Source organism: Dryobates pubescens, chromosome 4 (genome assembly GCF_014839835.1).
Source record: "Dryobates pubescens isolate bDryPub1 chromosome 4, bDryPub1.pri, whole genome shotgun sequence".
Taxonomy (NCBI): Eukaryota; Metazoa; Chordata; class Aves; order Piciformes; family Picidae; genus Dryobates; species Dryobates pubescens.
This window is the reverse complement of record NC_071615.1, coordinates 2,420,148-2,435,790: the sequence shown is the minus strand read 5'-3', so window position 1 is coordinate 2,435,790 and position 15,643 is coordinate 2,420,148. Positions and strand designations below refer to the sequence as shown.

Here is a 15,643-nt window from a genome sequence, read left to right as displayed (position 1 = left end):
GAGATGATGCCATGCCCCTAGCACATAGCACTTAGCTGAAGTCTGCTGAGGGGTTAATTTTCAAGGTTTCTGCAGTCTTGCAAGCTACCTCTGAACTTGATAAAAGTTCCAAGTACTCAAACTCTCTGAAATTCAGCCAAGTGTCTGGTTTGGCTCAAATTATGAATGAGCAGAGTTAAGTGTTGGAAGATGATGAAGCATGGAATAGAAACTCTGTTTCAAAAGAGTCCTGAATTGCTATTTACACATCTGCAGCAGTGACACTGGAATTGCTGCTGCAAGATTGTTCTTCATCTAGTTGTGGAAATGACAAATGGATTTGTTCTTACTCTCCTTTTATTCTCATCTCTCAGTTTTTGTAGTTATGAGTGATGTGAGCTGTCTTCTTGCTAGCAAGGCATTTGCCAATGGGAAGAGGAATACTTTTCTGTATCTTCTGTGATTCCTCACAGATTCTGGAACTGTTGGATCATATGTCCCTAGCTGTAGACAAAGACTTACTGTGGCTGATACCTGTAATAGAAGCAATTCTCTTCTGTGGGCTTCAGCCTCCCAAAATGTAGAGCCTTAACTACCAAGTCAGTGCTGCATCATCTTCAGTGCTCTTTAAGGAAGAGCTACTTCTCTGCTTCTGCCTCTCTGACCCTGTGGGTGACAGCAACAGTTTGGTTTCTGGCACAGATCCCCTCAGCTCTGCAGCCCGTATCAGTCATTTTTGGCTGTGCATCCTTCTTTTTTCCTGCTCCATACCGCACATGCCTGGCCCTGGTTTTTCAGCTGCAGTAGCCACGCTCAGTGCTATCATAGGCATGTACAAGAGACACAGGTTTGCTTCTTCTCTGGCTTCATTGCTGGATAGGAACATTTTTCATGAAGACCCAGTCAAATCTACAAAGTTCTGGCCACTTCCCACTCTGCTCTTAGGTGCCAGAAGAGGTTTTTTGTAGTAAGATGCAGCAGCTGCTTGGAAGTTAAATAGAAACAAAACAATAGAAACAATAATAACCCACTACCACCACCTATCTTTAACCCTGTTTGGATATCTATTCTCACTGTTGTACAGACAAGCTTTTCTTCATGTGGCCAATTCATGTAGTTTAAAGGTGCTGTGAGTAGAAGGTTCCTCCCCTTGCTGCTAGGGTGAGTGGCATCTGACCTGCACATAAATGCTCTCCTGTTCTCATTCATTGTACACAACTAGTTTCAGCTGGGTCAAGCTGAGCATTTGAATCAATTTGAGGGTTCTGCATCTTGCTCTTTAAATCATTGCATTGCAGTGAGGCTCTAGAACTTCTCTTTTTTTTTTCCTTTACACAAATATCAGTGGACAGATTTAGGGCCTGGATGTCAGCTCCATTCCCTTAGTGGTTTGCCTCATGTTCATTAAAATGTGACTGATCAGAATCAAAGTAAATTTCCTGAAGTCAAAACTACTGCTGCTGACACCTCCCTGAAGATACAAGTAATTGCATTTGTAATTGCACTGTTACAAAAGGGGAGCTCTTTTGCATGTGACCATAAAAACAAACCCATTTTTCCCCCCTTATAAAACATTTCTGTTTAGTAATGCAAGGAATGGCCTGTTAAAAAGATCAGGATTAATTTCCCTACAATCAGTTTAAAAATCTCAACTCACAAGTGTCTGTTTAGATCTTCTGAACACAGCAGTGACACTAACACATGCACTGTAATCTGCTAATGGCTTACAGGCAGCTGTGAGAAGGGAATAGAAAGAGTTCTACTTAATGCTATTGTTTGGTGCATTAATAAAGAACAACAAAATATTGTTGAGTGGTTGGATATTGCTGGGGGGAAAAAAACCCAACACTGAGTATAAGAAGGAGATCTCTTTAGCTGTATTCAGCAAACTAGAAAGAGGCAATAAGTGAAGACCTCTCCCAAGTTGTTACCCTGAGCTTTTCATGGTAAGGTTTCAGCATTAGAAGTGAAACTTCATTACAAATAAATAAATAGATTAAAAAATAGTGTCTGTACCAGGTGTGACAGCAGGGGTGGAAGTTCAGAAAGCACTTCACAGCTCCCGGGGCCTGTATGGCTTCATACCTGCCCAAGGGTTGCTGTCCCAGCTTCTCAGCGCTCTGAAGCCATCCAGAAATGGTCTCCTGGCTTCTCTGAGTTTGCTGCCAGTGTGGATTTCAAGTGTAGGAGGCATAGAGATTTCATTTTCTTAGTGGAAGGTTCACTTTGAGATAATTTTGGTGTGATTGCTGTAGTATCTTGGAGGTGAGGGGGGAAGGAGCAGACAGCTGAAGCTTTGCAGTTCCATGTTTCTTACAATAAAGAGAAATAGTTGTTGTGCCAGCATGTTGTGGGGGGCTGTGTTTTTTTCCAGTAACATCTGGACAAGATGCTTTAACTCAGCTCCCAGAACTGGGTCTTGTTAGTGAAGTGGTTTTGTGTTGGATTTTGGGGGTATTCCTCATTCCTTTGGAGGGGGCAGGTTAGAGGGGGATTGGCTGCTTCTTAGTTCTGCTGAAGTGATTTGAAATCTCTCTGCATACCTTCCTGAGCTAGAATTCCATGGGCTATGAGCTGGAGAATCAGTAACAATTTGAGTGCACCCCTCCTGCCCCATTCATTCCTCTGAGGGGCAGGTAAAATGAGCAAGTTAATGCTCCAAATGCAGCATGAAATGTTAGAACCTAATAATTGGCTGTACATGCTGCATTAAAAAGAAGGCAAAAGCTCTTCCCTGAGAAACTTCTCACTCACCTTGCTGCACACATTGTGATGAATGATGTTGCTGTGGGACTACAGCAGTTGCAAACTCTTTAAACATGGATAAAAGAATAGTTTTTTATATCATGGGAATGGTTATTTCCCAGGATGCTGATGTTTGTTTGTTTTCTGAAGATGCTTTCATTCATCCTGCCAGTTTGGATTCTTCACATTAAAACTCTTTTTCCAGAAGTTGCTTTGTGTTCAGACTGCTTTAATAACTTTCTGGCTAAGCTGGCTTGCATGTCTCTAGAGTTCAGAATATCCACCCATTTAAACCTGAAATATTCTAAAGGGTGGATTGCACTTTTGACCAGCTCTGCCTTGCCTCTCTAGCTTCAGGTTTGTGAATTTATGTGCAGTTTTTCTAGTGAATGAGGGAGCTATTCTTTTGCTCTAGTGCAATGAATTATTAATCTGTTTTGTTCTGAAGTGTGAGGAAATAGAGTAAGCTTCATCTTACTAGATATCAAAGCACATTCTGTGCCAGCATATGGAGAATTTGCTTTCATTCTCTGAATGTTCCTAGGCAGTAAGGTGCTAGTTGGCTTAGAGTGTTCCTGTACATAAACAGCTTGGTGAGCATAAATGCATCCTCAGGTGATGCTGTCCTGATTATCATAAGTGGAACTAGAGAAGCAGAATTTCTGCTTCATCCGTGATCGTTCCATGTTATGCTTCATGCCAACAGCACTGTTCACACAGTACCACACAGTATCACCAAGGTTGGAAGAGACCTCAAAGTTCATCAAGTCCAACCTGTCACCACAGACCTCATGACTAGACCATGGCACCAAGTGCCACGTCCAGTCCCCTCTTGAACACCTCCAGGGATGGTGACTCCACCACCTCCCTGGGCAGCACATTCCAATGGCAAATGACTCTCTCAGTGAAGAACTTTCTCCTCAAGCCTAAACATCCCCTGGCACAGCTTGAGACTGTGTCCTCTTGTTGTGGTGCTGGTTGCTTGAGAGAAGAGACCAACCCCCACCTGGCTACAACCTCCCTTCAGGTAGTTGTAGAGAGCAATGAGGTCCCCCCTGAGCCTCCTCTTCTCCAGGCTAAACAACCCCAGCTCCCTCAGCCTCTCCTTATAGGGCTTGTGCTCAAGGCCTCTCCCCAGCCTCGTTGCCCTTCTCTGGACACATTCAAATGTCTTGATATCCTTCTTAAACTGAGGGGCCCAGAAGTGGACACAGTACTCAAGGTGTGTCCTAACCAGTGCAGACTACAGGGGCATAATGACTTCCCTGCTCCTGCTGGCCACACTATTCCTAATGCAGGCCAGGATGCCATTGGCCTTCTTGGCCACCTGGGCACACTGCTGGCTCATGTTTAGGCAGCTGTCAATCAGCACCCCCAGCTCCCTTTCTGTTTGGCAGCTCTCAGCCACTCTGACCCCAGCCTGTAGCTCTGCATGGGATTGTTGTGGCCAACACATGTGGTTGTTTGAGACCGTCTGAATGATCTGTCTTGTTTACCCCCAAGACCTGCTATGTAATTCTGGAGGATGCTCTTGTTCTGTGGGGAGGACCCTTCAGCGTGCATGGGTTAATGGCCTTCTGTCCTCAGGTTTTGCTGGCAAGCTTGAAGAGGGGAAATGAGCTTCTTGGGAATGGTTTGTGGTGCTTTGGGCAGCTTGGCCTTTGAAAGGAGAATCACCAAATGTTCTGTAGAGCCCTTGTGAAACCAAAGGGGAAGTTTATTACATTGTTTTGCAATGGCTTTTCTTGTAGGCACTGCGAGAGGGGACGAGAGCTTGTCTTCAGCTCCTCTTAGACAAAGAGGAAGTTTTATTCTGATGGCAAGAAGTTTGGCCTCTATGGTTTTACTTGTTTATATCATCAGTGAAACCCACACTTGTCAGAGAAGCGATGTTGCAGGGTTAATTTCTGTACGCCAGGTGGCTTGCTTTGTTACAGTAAATGTAACAATGTCATATAGAACAACTCTTAAAAGTCTTGATGAAGTAGTGCATAACTCACAGGAAGCTTTTAAAAGCAGAAGTGTTTTCTCCCAGACTAATGCTCAACAATGGAGCTATCTTACTTACTGCAGCGCTGGTTTGCTTTTGGGTTTTGTTTTCTGGTTTTGCTTTCATGAAGCAAATCGTCACTATTAGATGCACTCTGTCACTTTATTGCTGCTCATTTTCTACCAGTCTCCTTTTATGCTGAGAGTATTTGTCTCATAAATAAGTCATGCCACAGAGAATGTGTGCTGTAGCATCATCCCCTCCATCTTTCTGACTGGCAGAATTGCTTTGACTTTGATGTGGACTAATTAAGTTCACATATTTTTATGGACATCTTAAAGTAAAGAAAAGACGGCAGAAAGATCTCTGCTTTTCTAAATGAGGCTGTAGGACTTGTGAGGGCTTTGATCCTTCTAGCCTGAAGTTTCTTTTTTTTTCTTTCCTTGCTGAAAAGATGCTGTCTAGAGTATTTCCATCAAAGCAGCATGGCAAACTTCCCAGGAGCATACCTGTTTTCACACGAAGAATCTGATTCCTTAGTGGCACGCAGGGCCAAGTACAATCGCTGCAGCGCGGGCAGGGCTCGCTAAGACTCCACACAGCATCAGGCAGGTTTGTCTGTTCAGCTTGCTCCTTGAATCGCTTCCCAATCCCGTGCTCATGGATTAAATCAATGCATTACCTAATAGGACGTTTAGAAACATTGCCACGATTTGCTGACAGGGGGGGAACGGTGAGGCAAAGTAATAGATTTTGTACTAGATCTTCGAATCCATTTACTGCGGTATTGGCACGGCCCTTGTTCTCCTGTGAAATTCACTGCTGCAGTGGTGCATTGCAGGAAATGGATAAAAATCAGCACACAGAACATAGCCATGCATCTTACATGCTCGGGGACAGAGGCATGCATCTGAACGTTAAGCAGCTGGCAGAGATGCTTTCCACTTCCAGGAGAATCTTACTGTGGAGGAAGACATGCATTTGAACGAGATCCATTATTAAATAGTTTAAAAACACAATAGGCTCTCGAATACATCTTTTATAGGGTGCTTGAGAAAGCGTTTAGATTTGTAAATGCCAGTGGTGGGGGATAAGCACCTACCAAAGGAGAAGCAATTTCAGCACAGTCATTTGAATTCCAGAAAACGGTTTTGTTCTTGATGAAATGCAGCTTTTTACTACTGCAACTATATATAGGAAACCCCAAATTACATCTTTAGAGCCTTCTCCCGTTTTTCTCCTCTAGCTTGTGCTGTCTGTCTTTCAAACTGTGCAACTTTGTTTTGTTTGTTTTCTCCCCTCCCTTCTCCCAGGCTTCATTTCAGCTTTGCTGTGAAGTTTTGTGTGAAACAAAAAAAACAGGAGGAAAAAAAAATACTGGGTTTTAAAATAAAAATAAGACCAAGGTGATTTAGTGGCCAACTCTTGGCTAGAGTAAGGAAAAAAAATCAGTGTATGGAGCTTAAATGGTAACTGCTTGGATCTGTTTCACCCTCAGATACAAGTCTCAATTTTGTCAGAGTTCTCTGGTTTTAGATGGACTCCCAGAGCTCTCCTGAGAAGAGCCCTTGAACCAAAGCTGTGTTTTTTGGAGCTTGGACAGACAGTGGCTACAACATCGTTCTCACTCAAGAAGATGTTTTTGTTGTAGAGAGTTAAGAATAACGTGTAGTGTCCCTTCTGAGTATTGCCCATACATACATCTCTTAGCTTTAATGTGGTGAAGCTTTGACTCCTAATTCCCTTCAGGGTACATGCACATAGCACAGAGTGTCAGCTGCAGAGTCTAATTGTTCTAGAGCAGGAAGGTGTGATTATTGCATGTGATTACTGCACAGACTCTGCAGTGGCTCTCAATGTGTGTCACTGCCCCTCATTTGGAGATGCTTCCACCTACAATGGAACCAGTGAAACAAATCGTGGGAGTGCTCCCCATCAGCATGAAGTCACCTGGCTCAGTTTAGAAAAATACATGGTAGGTGCACATTGTGTGAGATGAAGCAGAGCAGTTTAAACCAGACCCTTCCAGTAGGAAGGGGAGAAATAAGAGGAATTTACTGGTGTTTTCACCCTGCTGTGTGGTGCACAGCCTCATTGAAGCTTTGAGCTCCTTCAGTGAAAGAGCACATTAAAAGACAAATAATGATTCTTGTTCTCAATCCTTGGGGGGAAAAAGGCAAAAGGCATGAAGTGCTGGAAGCAGCTCACTTAGGAAAGAAAGCTCTGCAGACATCTTCTCTGCTGCACCTGATGGCAGTACAGAAGCCAGCAAATGCAGCAGTGCAGAGCAAGCACCTCAGGTTTAATGCTTGCTGTTGAACAGAGCTGAAATACTTCATTGTCTCTTTCTACTGCTATCTGAACTAACATTTACAATAACTCAATTTAAGAAGTTACCTCTCCTTGGCTTCTTTTCTTTTGGTGGCTTTCTGAACGCTTACCAAAGCACAGAGTTCTCTAACCCAGTGCATACTTTTGCTGGTACTAAGAAAAGCTAAACTCTTGACCCTGCTGGGGCTGGAAATAAAATTTGCAGGACTAATGGCATATGCTTACAAATAATTGCCATTTCTAATGGGACCATATGATAATGAAGCCTTGCTTGCAGGAAGTGAGCAAAAAACCACTGAAGCTGGTAGTTTATTTTCTTTCCCTTTAAAGCTGATGTGTCAGAAATGTGCACTGACTCAGAGTAACTCTGAATCATCCCATCGGTGTGTGGAGGAGTGATCGGTGCCTTACCATGGAGAACTGGAGAATCAATTCCCTCTCTTTGTTTCTTGGAACCTTAAGAACACGGCTTTGAAGTTTCAAGTATTTAAATTGAGGAACTAGCCCAGGCACAGTATTATTGGGTGATGGATCTGTGGCAGGCCTGCCTTGGCAAAGCAGCTCGCTGAATCTTGAAGTAAATGTAGACTAAGAAGTGATAGAGATGTCATAAGGCAGATTTGACCTAAATTTGTTACTCTTGAGGTGCAAAGAGTACTCGAGTAATAAATCTTATCAGCTGTGGCTTAATATTGGCTTTCTCCTTCCACAAGGCAGAAGAAACTCTGAGGTTGGAATAGCCATAGGGGGTTTAGCAATAACAAAGCAACGGCGATGGTCTGTTAAGTGACCTGTTGTGATGCTCTCCTTTTTGCTTTCGAAAAACAGGCTTGAGGAAAGCTTGCTTTTCCTCACTGCTGTGTCGAGAGAGTGATTGCCCATTGGAATGGGCTGCCCGGGGAGGTGGTGGAGTCCCCCTTATTGGAGGTGTTTAGGAGGAGACTTGACAGGGTGCTTGGTTGCATGGTTTAGTTGATTAGGTAGGTTGGACGCGATGATCTTGAAGGTCTCTTCCAATCTGGTTTATTCTATTCTATGTTACACTTGGACAAGAATTGGTTGCAACGTGGATAGGAAGAAAAACAATAGTGTGTGTTTAAGCTATGGTCTAGACATGGCAAGGTGAATAGGGGAGGCAAAAATTGAGTGAGGACTGATTGCGTCTGAAATGTGCATGTTAAAACCAGGACCTCTGAATATGTGAGGAAGTGTCTAAGTTTCCCTTTAATGCCTTAATCTGTGTCCCAGTGAGGGCATTTGCACTTTCTATCTGAAAGTTTGTCAGTCAGAAGTCTCAGGCTTTTCTGTTTCTGCTCTCAAACTAATGAAGACTGCAGGTTTTAAATCAGTCTCTTCTGTTGATGTGTCTGAAAGGGATTAAGAATTCAGGAAGGCAGAGTTTTATTGTAGGAGCTGTCACAGGTTCCTATGGGTAATTGAATCCTCACTTGTTGCTTTCTTGTCCTGGCCTCTCCGAGCGGTGGGTGGAGGCACCACTAGGAAAAGGGGATGGGATTTGAAAGGATAGATTTGTTTGTCTCATAATACCTAGTTTCAACCTAAAGCAAGGGGAGGTATTGAGAATTACAAGTACTCTGCTTCAGGCATATCTCATAGCATCGCTGCATTTTGCCTCTTGACTTTAGGGCTAGCAGCTTCTGCCTAAATAACTGCTGTGGTGGTTGTAGCAAGGTTACCTTTGCATTAGGTTGCTCAGCTTCTCACAGAAATTCCACTTCCAACAGCCACAGTGGGACTCCTCAGTGTCTCCTTAGGCCTGGAGTTCACCTGCTTTCAAGTCCACTTACATATTACCTTGTAAGGAATAGTTTGAGCTGAAGTAATGCTTCTGGAGCACACATGCTGCAGAGCAGTTTATGGTCACAAATTTGCACGGGGAGGTAGAATCACCCACATACACCTGTGCTCTGTGGGTAGGCATCTTTGGAGCTGCACAGTAAACACCTTAATTGGTGTAAGACTGAGATAAGAGTTCTTTCTGAAGAATTTGAGTGGGTTTGGGGCTGGAAAGTGAAGCATCCCCCTCCAGAGGGTTTCAGTAATGAAGAAAATCTACTGGAAAATTAAATAGTTTCTCCTCTTCTTTCTGATGTGTCTCTTCTACACAGAAAGGTGGGGAAATAGATTTGTGTTGGGAAACTTACTTCCCTAATGCTAAGGTTTTGTGCATGATCACGCCCTTGCAGGGATCCATTGTGCATTAAGAGTACCTTAATCTCCTGCTTCGAGTTTGTTGTTCACAAGTACAGTGTGATACCTTCCTTAATGATCTTCTAACCTCCCAAGCCTCCCACTGTCTTTGTTAGGAAGAGATGAACTAGGTAACACTGTGACCCTTTGTAGGGAATATAGTTTGCAGACTGTGAAAGGTAGGAGGCCTTTGGCGTACAAGCTTGTAACTGACAACAGCTCTGTGCTGAAAGTGCTTTGATATATTTAGTGTGAGCATAAGAGGCAAGACTCCTTAAGTACCCCAGTGGAAAACTTTAAAAAGATGTTTTCCCCTCATGTAGAATTAAATAAAAAATGAGCTTCTGAAAGCTGCTTGTGAAGTAGCTGGAAATCCAGAGGATGGCTTGCAGTAGCTATAGCCTCTCGCTTTCTTGGCACAGTTTGCTCTGCAGGGATTGCCACTGGAAACTGCCATTCATTGATTTGAGGAGCCAGTATTGTATGAAACTGAAAGAGATTGACAGGTTTTTGGAACAACTGATGCTACATTCCCAGTGTGACCATGTTTTAGGTGAGGTCTGAGCAAGTCACAGTATCACAGTATAACTAAGGTTGGAAGACACCCCAAGGATCATCAAGTCCAACCTGTCCCAACAGACCTCACAACTAGACCATGGCACCAAGTGCCACATCCAATCTTCCCTTGAACACCTCCAGGGACGGTGACTCCACCACCTCCCTGGGCAGCCCATTCCAATGACGAACGACTCACTCAGTGAAGAACTTTTTCCTCACTTCGAGTCTAAACCTCCCCTGGCACAGCTTGAGACTGTGCCCCCTTGTTCTGGTGCTGGTTGCTTGGGAGAAGAGACCAACCCCTTCCTGTCTACAACCACCTTTCAGGTAGTTGTAGAGGGCAATGAGGAAGTCCAGGGAAGGAGAGCAGGAATGGGAACTGTTGGATGGAACTGCTGGGGCAGAACGTTGGATGCTGTTTGGGTGTTAGAATGGTAAACTAATATGAAGCTGGTCTGACCATTTGGGAAGGCTTGAAGTGTCAGTAGTCTAGTTGTTAGTCTACCAATGCCTGCCACTTTCTTTTATCTGGTTTGAAGTTAACAGCTATTGATAGTATCAAGAGCAGGTAGCCTTTTAGAGATGGGCTCTATTGACCTCTGCTGCAGGTGATTACCACCAGTTGCCTTTTCTGTGTCATGGGCTTAACTTTCACACCTTCATTTGCTGGAGTGTTTAAGCCTGACTTAAAGAAGGTGCAGAAGCGTTGCTGGGGGTCTGGGTGTGTGAGCTGCCACTGTCTTAGTAGAATAAAGGAGATCAGTGGAGGTAAAAAACACCAGAGGGGGAATTGAGGTATTGAATGTTGCTCATTCCTGCAGCTTCGTTGTTAGTTATTCTGTCTGTGTGCATACACCATTTATACCGTGCAGCAGGACCATTCTGTCCAGTTTTTATCACCTAAAAAACCTGATTATAGCCCTCCAGAAAGAAAACTCTTGGGAACTCTTCTGGTTTTAGTGTGCAGTTAGAGTATCAAAACAAAATGAAAGAGGATAGGTTCGGTATGGACCGAAGGAAGACTGACTGGGGACATAAGGTGAGAGACTGAGTGTGTGAGGAGAGAGAATAGGGGTGAACATGGAAAGCACAAGTGGACTACCAAGGGGTGAGGAAAATAAAGGGGGAAAGCAAGTAGGGAGCAGAATAAAATGCTGGGAGAAGCAGAATTATAATGGGGGAAGATGTGGAAGAAGGGAAAGATTTCCATTTATGTCTTAGGATAAGGAGTTCTGGTATGTAGGAGGATACACCAGAAAAAGAAGTGACGTGTTGATTCTGCAGCTGTAATGCAGGTGGACTTCCCTAAAGGATCTAGCCCAGAAATAAGACCTACCTTGCTCTTCAACGCTGAGTTGAGTTACAAAGCAAGCTTGTGACTTTGTGGATCTGACTGATTTTGATTACTTGCTGGCAGTGTGCTGTTACATCTTAGACTGTAGCCTGCAGGGGTGGGAGTATTATGAAACAAAGTAATTTGATTATTTGGGGTGGGGTGGGAGGGTGGCAGCGTGGCTCTAACTTAGCAAATTGTTTAAAAGCACAGCCCTATGAAAAGGAGACAGCTAATCTAGTTAAGAATAGCCACTGTGGTTTGGGATATTGATTTCTTTCCTCACTCTGTTGCCTTTTAACCTTGTTTTCTTACAATTTTAGACAGCCCATCTTGAGCTATGCTGAACAAAAAGAGGAAATGGATGAAACAGCTTCCTTTAAAGAAGTGATTGAACTTCTTTTTTTCACTTGCCCCTGAGTTTTCTTCTGCATTCTTTGATTTCTCTTAATTTGCAATGGAAAAAAAAAAAAGAAGAAATTAAATTCCTGTTCTACCTTTTTGGCCCTGAAATGATTGATTTTTTTTTTTCCCTACATACTTATGTCATCTGTTTACAATACATCTAATGCTAAGAGATGTATTTTTAGCTGGCTAAGTAAAATAGCTAGTTGCTAGAGTTGTTGTCATAGCAGCAATCTTAACAGATAGGCTGATCCCAGTTAGCTTTTGCAGCCAAACAGTGACCGTTAGGCAACAGTTTGACAGTTCTGCAGGGTTCTGCTAAAGATGGAAGTTGTGCTGGTAGCCCTGCTTTAAAATACTCCTTTCTGTAGGTGTGTGCAGTTGGATCCAACTCCTCTATTTCCATCTCACAGAAGTTAGGAGAACTTTGAATACACAACATGTGATATTCGGGATTGAAGCCTTAATGTGTAGCAGCTTGAAAAGAAATGACACAGTGCAGCATACTGCAGGCTGCTTTAGCTATTTCTTCCTTTCTTACTTTTTTAGCATCCCTAAGTATTCTGTAAGAAAAATGCCAGACTACAGAACAGGATTGTGCATCATTTATTCAGCACTAATTTTAAGTTGTGGCAGACTGGGCAAATATTACTGAAGAACTTTAAGGGTTATTTTTGATGAAGTGCCCTGCTTGAGCTGGATGATAGCTCAGTAGTTTAGTGATTCTGTTTCTCCTATTCATTTATTGAATATGAAGAGAAAAAGGTGCTTCTATGTTGACAAGCAAAGGAAGAGTATTCTCAGAGTAGTCTGTGAAAGGAATTGTACCTCTGTAAGTGATCTTCAGTTCTGAGCAGTTAGAGAAGCTCAGTTGCTCTTTAAACCTATGTCTGGATGCAGTTGCTGTTGTCTGAGATCAGAAGTGAATCTACTGTGAGGAATTTCTCATCATATCTTCCAGTTGTACAGTGTTGGATCTGAATAGTTTTGGTGATGTTGAACAAAAGATTTACCCTTCAGTCTTAAGGAACTCTTCGAAAGATCTGTTGAAACACCTGAGTTTAAAGCTGAGAGAAGGTTTGGGGTGTTAAAGAGCACTTCAGATATGACTGAGGGTCAAAAAGTCTATGTAACCTTCTAATTACTTCAGGCCTACTCGTTAGCTTCATGTCAGGCTTACATGTTTACTGGTTTCCTGTGAATCATGGTAACTTTCCTTACCTCTTCAGTCTGGGTCTCTCCAGGGAATAATCAGCACATCACTTTCCACACTCGATTCAGAGCCACTCTGAGAGTGGCAGAAGTGACTTCTGTAACTCAGACTGGTGTGGATTTGATGCTGTGCCACTGTTTGGGGAACTTGTACAGAGAAACCTTATGAATGAATCTGGCAGAATCTTCCAGCAGAGAAATGAAATGCCACATACCCACAAATATTTTGGTGTTCCAGTTAGATTGCAGCTTTCAAGTGGATCAGGGAGCTTGGTGCTGTGGAAAAGTTCTTGCTGTGGTCTCACCACTCAAAGCTACATTCCCTTCACCCCTTTTTCCTCCCTGTTGGACATCTGCTTTCCCTGAGCTCTGATGTTCATCCAAGTCTACTCCATCTCTCCTCATCTTTCCAAATTTACTAAGCTGACAAGACCTTGTTTTTAGTCTAGCATCACCAGCAAGCTGAACCAGCTCAGCAAAGAGGTTGTTGAGCAGCAAAGCCATTGTTTCAAGGTAGGGACTGTGGGCAGGGGGTGATTCTGAAGAACTGAGCAAAACCAGATGCTTTGAGACCTTGTTCCCCCTTGAGACCTTGCTCCCCCACCCATCAGCATTTCTGCTGCTATGATTTTGAAGTCCATAAAAGCTTTGCACTATCAATGAACATTTCTGTGGCTTGTGGTGAGCTGGATGGAGGACCTGATGCAGGTCAGTCTGGGAAGGAGCAGCAGGTTCTTTTCACACACACATTCCGTGGGGCTGTTGTTCTGCTGGCACATGGTTAGCACAGGGAGAGAAATGCCCAGGCAGAGTGAGGGGAGGGGTAGCATTGGGTGTGGATTTTCGCAGCATTCATTAAGGTACAGGCTGAGAGTTTTAGGTAGTCTGCTCTTTAATGAGACTTGCTCCCCTCAGGACTTGGAAATGTCTTGGATAAATGGACTGTCTAATGGAATGTCTAACTGGGGGGTTTGTCACATGGGGGCAGAACCATTTCCCCTCCTGGGCTGCAGTGTTCAGAAGGCACCGAGTGAAAGGGAAAGCTGGCAAGTTGTATCTCCAGGTTCAGTTAAACAGATGCAGACCTATTTCTGTCACTCATATTCTGTGTCTGTTTCTCTCTTTCAGGCAAAGTCGTGCATTTGTCATATGTGTGGTGCCCACCTGAACAGACTCCACTCTTGCCTCTACTGTGTCTTCTTTGGCTGTTTTACAAAGAAACATATTCACGAGCACGCAAAGACAAAGCGACACAACTTAGGTAAGCTGCTGCTCTGTAGCTCTCTCTATTCTCCCTGTCCATTCCAGGCCAGCAGGGTGGCATCTTCTGGTAGCTGCCTCATTAGACAGGGCTATAAATGTGAATTGTTTGGGATTAGTTGAGTGGTGTCATTTTAAACTTGGTGCTTAATCTTCCCCTGCATGACAAAAGCTTTGTTCACAAATTATAGATCAAATTATTACTGTTTAGGATTTTAGTGGTGATGAATTCATGTAACATGCAGGGGAAAGTAATAAAAGTGCAGGTAGCTCTTTTTTTTTTTTTTCCTGTGAGAAATGATGAATTTAGTGCCTTAAACTGGAATGTTTATTTCACAGAACTTCTTTTCAGGACGTCATGTTCACTTTTTGTTCTTCCTAAGGACATTGCTTTCACAGAGAAGCCTAAGCAAACATCAGAAGTATTTAAGCGTTTACAGTTTTGAGTGTTTCTTTTTCCTCCTCTCTTTAGTTCCTTGTTTCCAGTGGGATCAATGATTTTAGTAATAAGAAAACAATTTAACTGCTATGGAGAACCTTTCCCTCAGTTGCCTTAAAGTTGGTAACATGTCAGCAAGTTCTACTCTGTCAGCTTTGGTGCTGCACAACATTCAAACCCAAAAGCATTCATTTTTGTCTTATATTACTTACTGCCTGTAGTTCAGAGCATTTTAGAATTGGAAAGCAGAATCCTGATTACTTTATGTTCTGGTTCATGTGTTAAAATGGATGTCTGCAGTTTTGCTTCATTTTTCTTCAAATGAAAAGATATTCTTGGTGAAATGTTACAAGAAAGGAAAAGAAAGAAGACCAATGTGGCCACCATTCTCATTCAATTTAGCCTAGTGCTGATGGAACAAACTGTCTTTGATTTTCCATGAAGACAAAGATATGCTCCAAAAGGCCAGCAGTGCTGCATAGTCCTGTGTGTAAGTTTACTGTTTATGGAAAAGCTCATTTTAAACAGAAAATCCTTAGTTTTTTCCTCCATAAGTATCAAGAAGGAAGAAAAATAATGTTGCTCCATACTGGTATAGATTAAATGTGTAAATGCCTTGGAAAATAGAATACTGGAAAACAGTGCTGGATATCCCCAGTGTTGCTGAAGTTTGCCTGTGAGAGTGACCTGATGGCAATTCTTGATGTCAAGAGAGGCAGCAATATTCAGTACACACTGAAGCACAGACAGCTGCACTTCACATGAGAAGTTCAAGAGAAAAATAAAAGTGAAGTGTACTGGGATGAGAAGACCTCTGAACTTGGGAAGCACTGCTAAGGCTGTGTCTGGAATCCTGTGTCCAGTTCTGGGCTACCCAGTAACAGAGGTTGGAGCTACTGGAGTCTAGCAAAGGGCCACAACTGCTTAGGAGAGATGGCTCAGGGGGACCTCATCAGTGTGTACGGTGTGTACCTGAAAGAATGATTAAGACAGGTAGAGTCAGGCTCTTTTCAGTGGTGTCAGGTGACTGTGCAAGAGGCAGTGAGCACAAAATGAAATACAGGAGGTTCTGCTCATCAGGGATGCATTTTTACTGTCAGGTTGACCAAAGACTGGAACACGTTGCCATGAGATTGTGGAGTGTTTGTCCTTGGACATATTCAGAAGCTGTCTGTATGTG

General features: G+C 43.2%; 1 protein-coding gene across 2 annotated transcripts in view; it reads left to right on the top strand.

Annotated features, from left to right (window-relative positions):
- The window catches only part of USP22 (ubiquitin specific peptidase 22), a 106,351-nt gene that overhangs the window by 24,212 nt on the left and 66,496 nt on the right, over nucleotides 1-15,643 (top strand). For both annotated transcript variants that reach the window (XM_054180301.1, XM_054180300.1), the window contains exon 2: nucleotides 13,893-14,025. In XM_054180301.1, coding sequence (XP_054036276.1) covers nucleotides 13,893-14,025 — 133 coding nt within the window. The remainder of the gene's footprint in view (nucleotides 1-13,892; nucleotides 14,026-15,643) is intronic.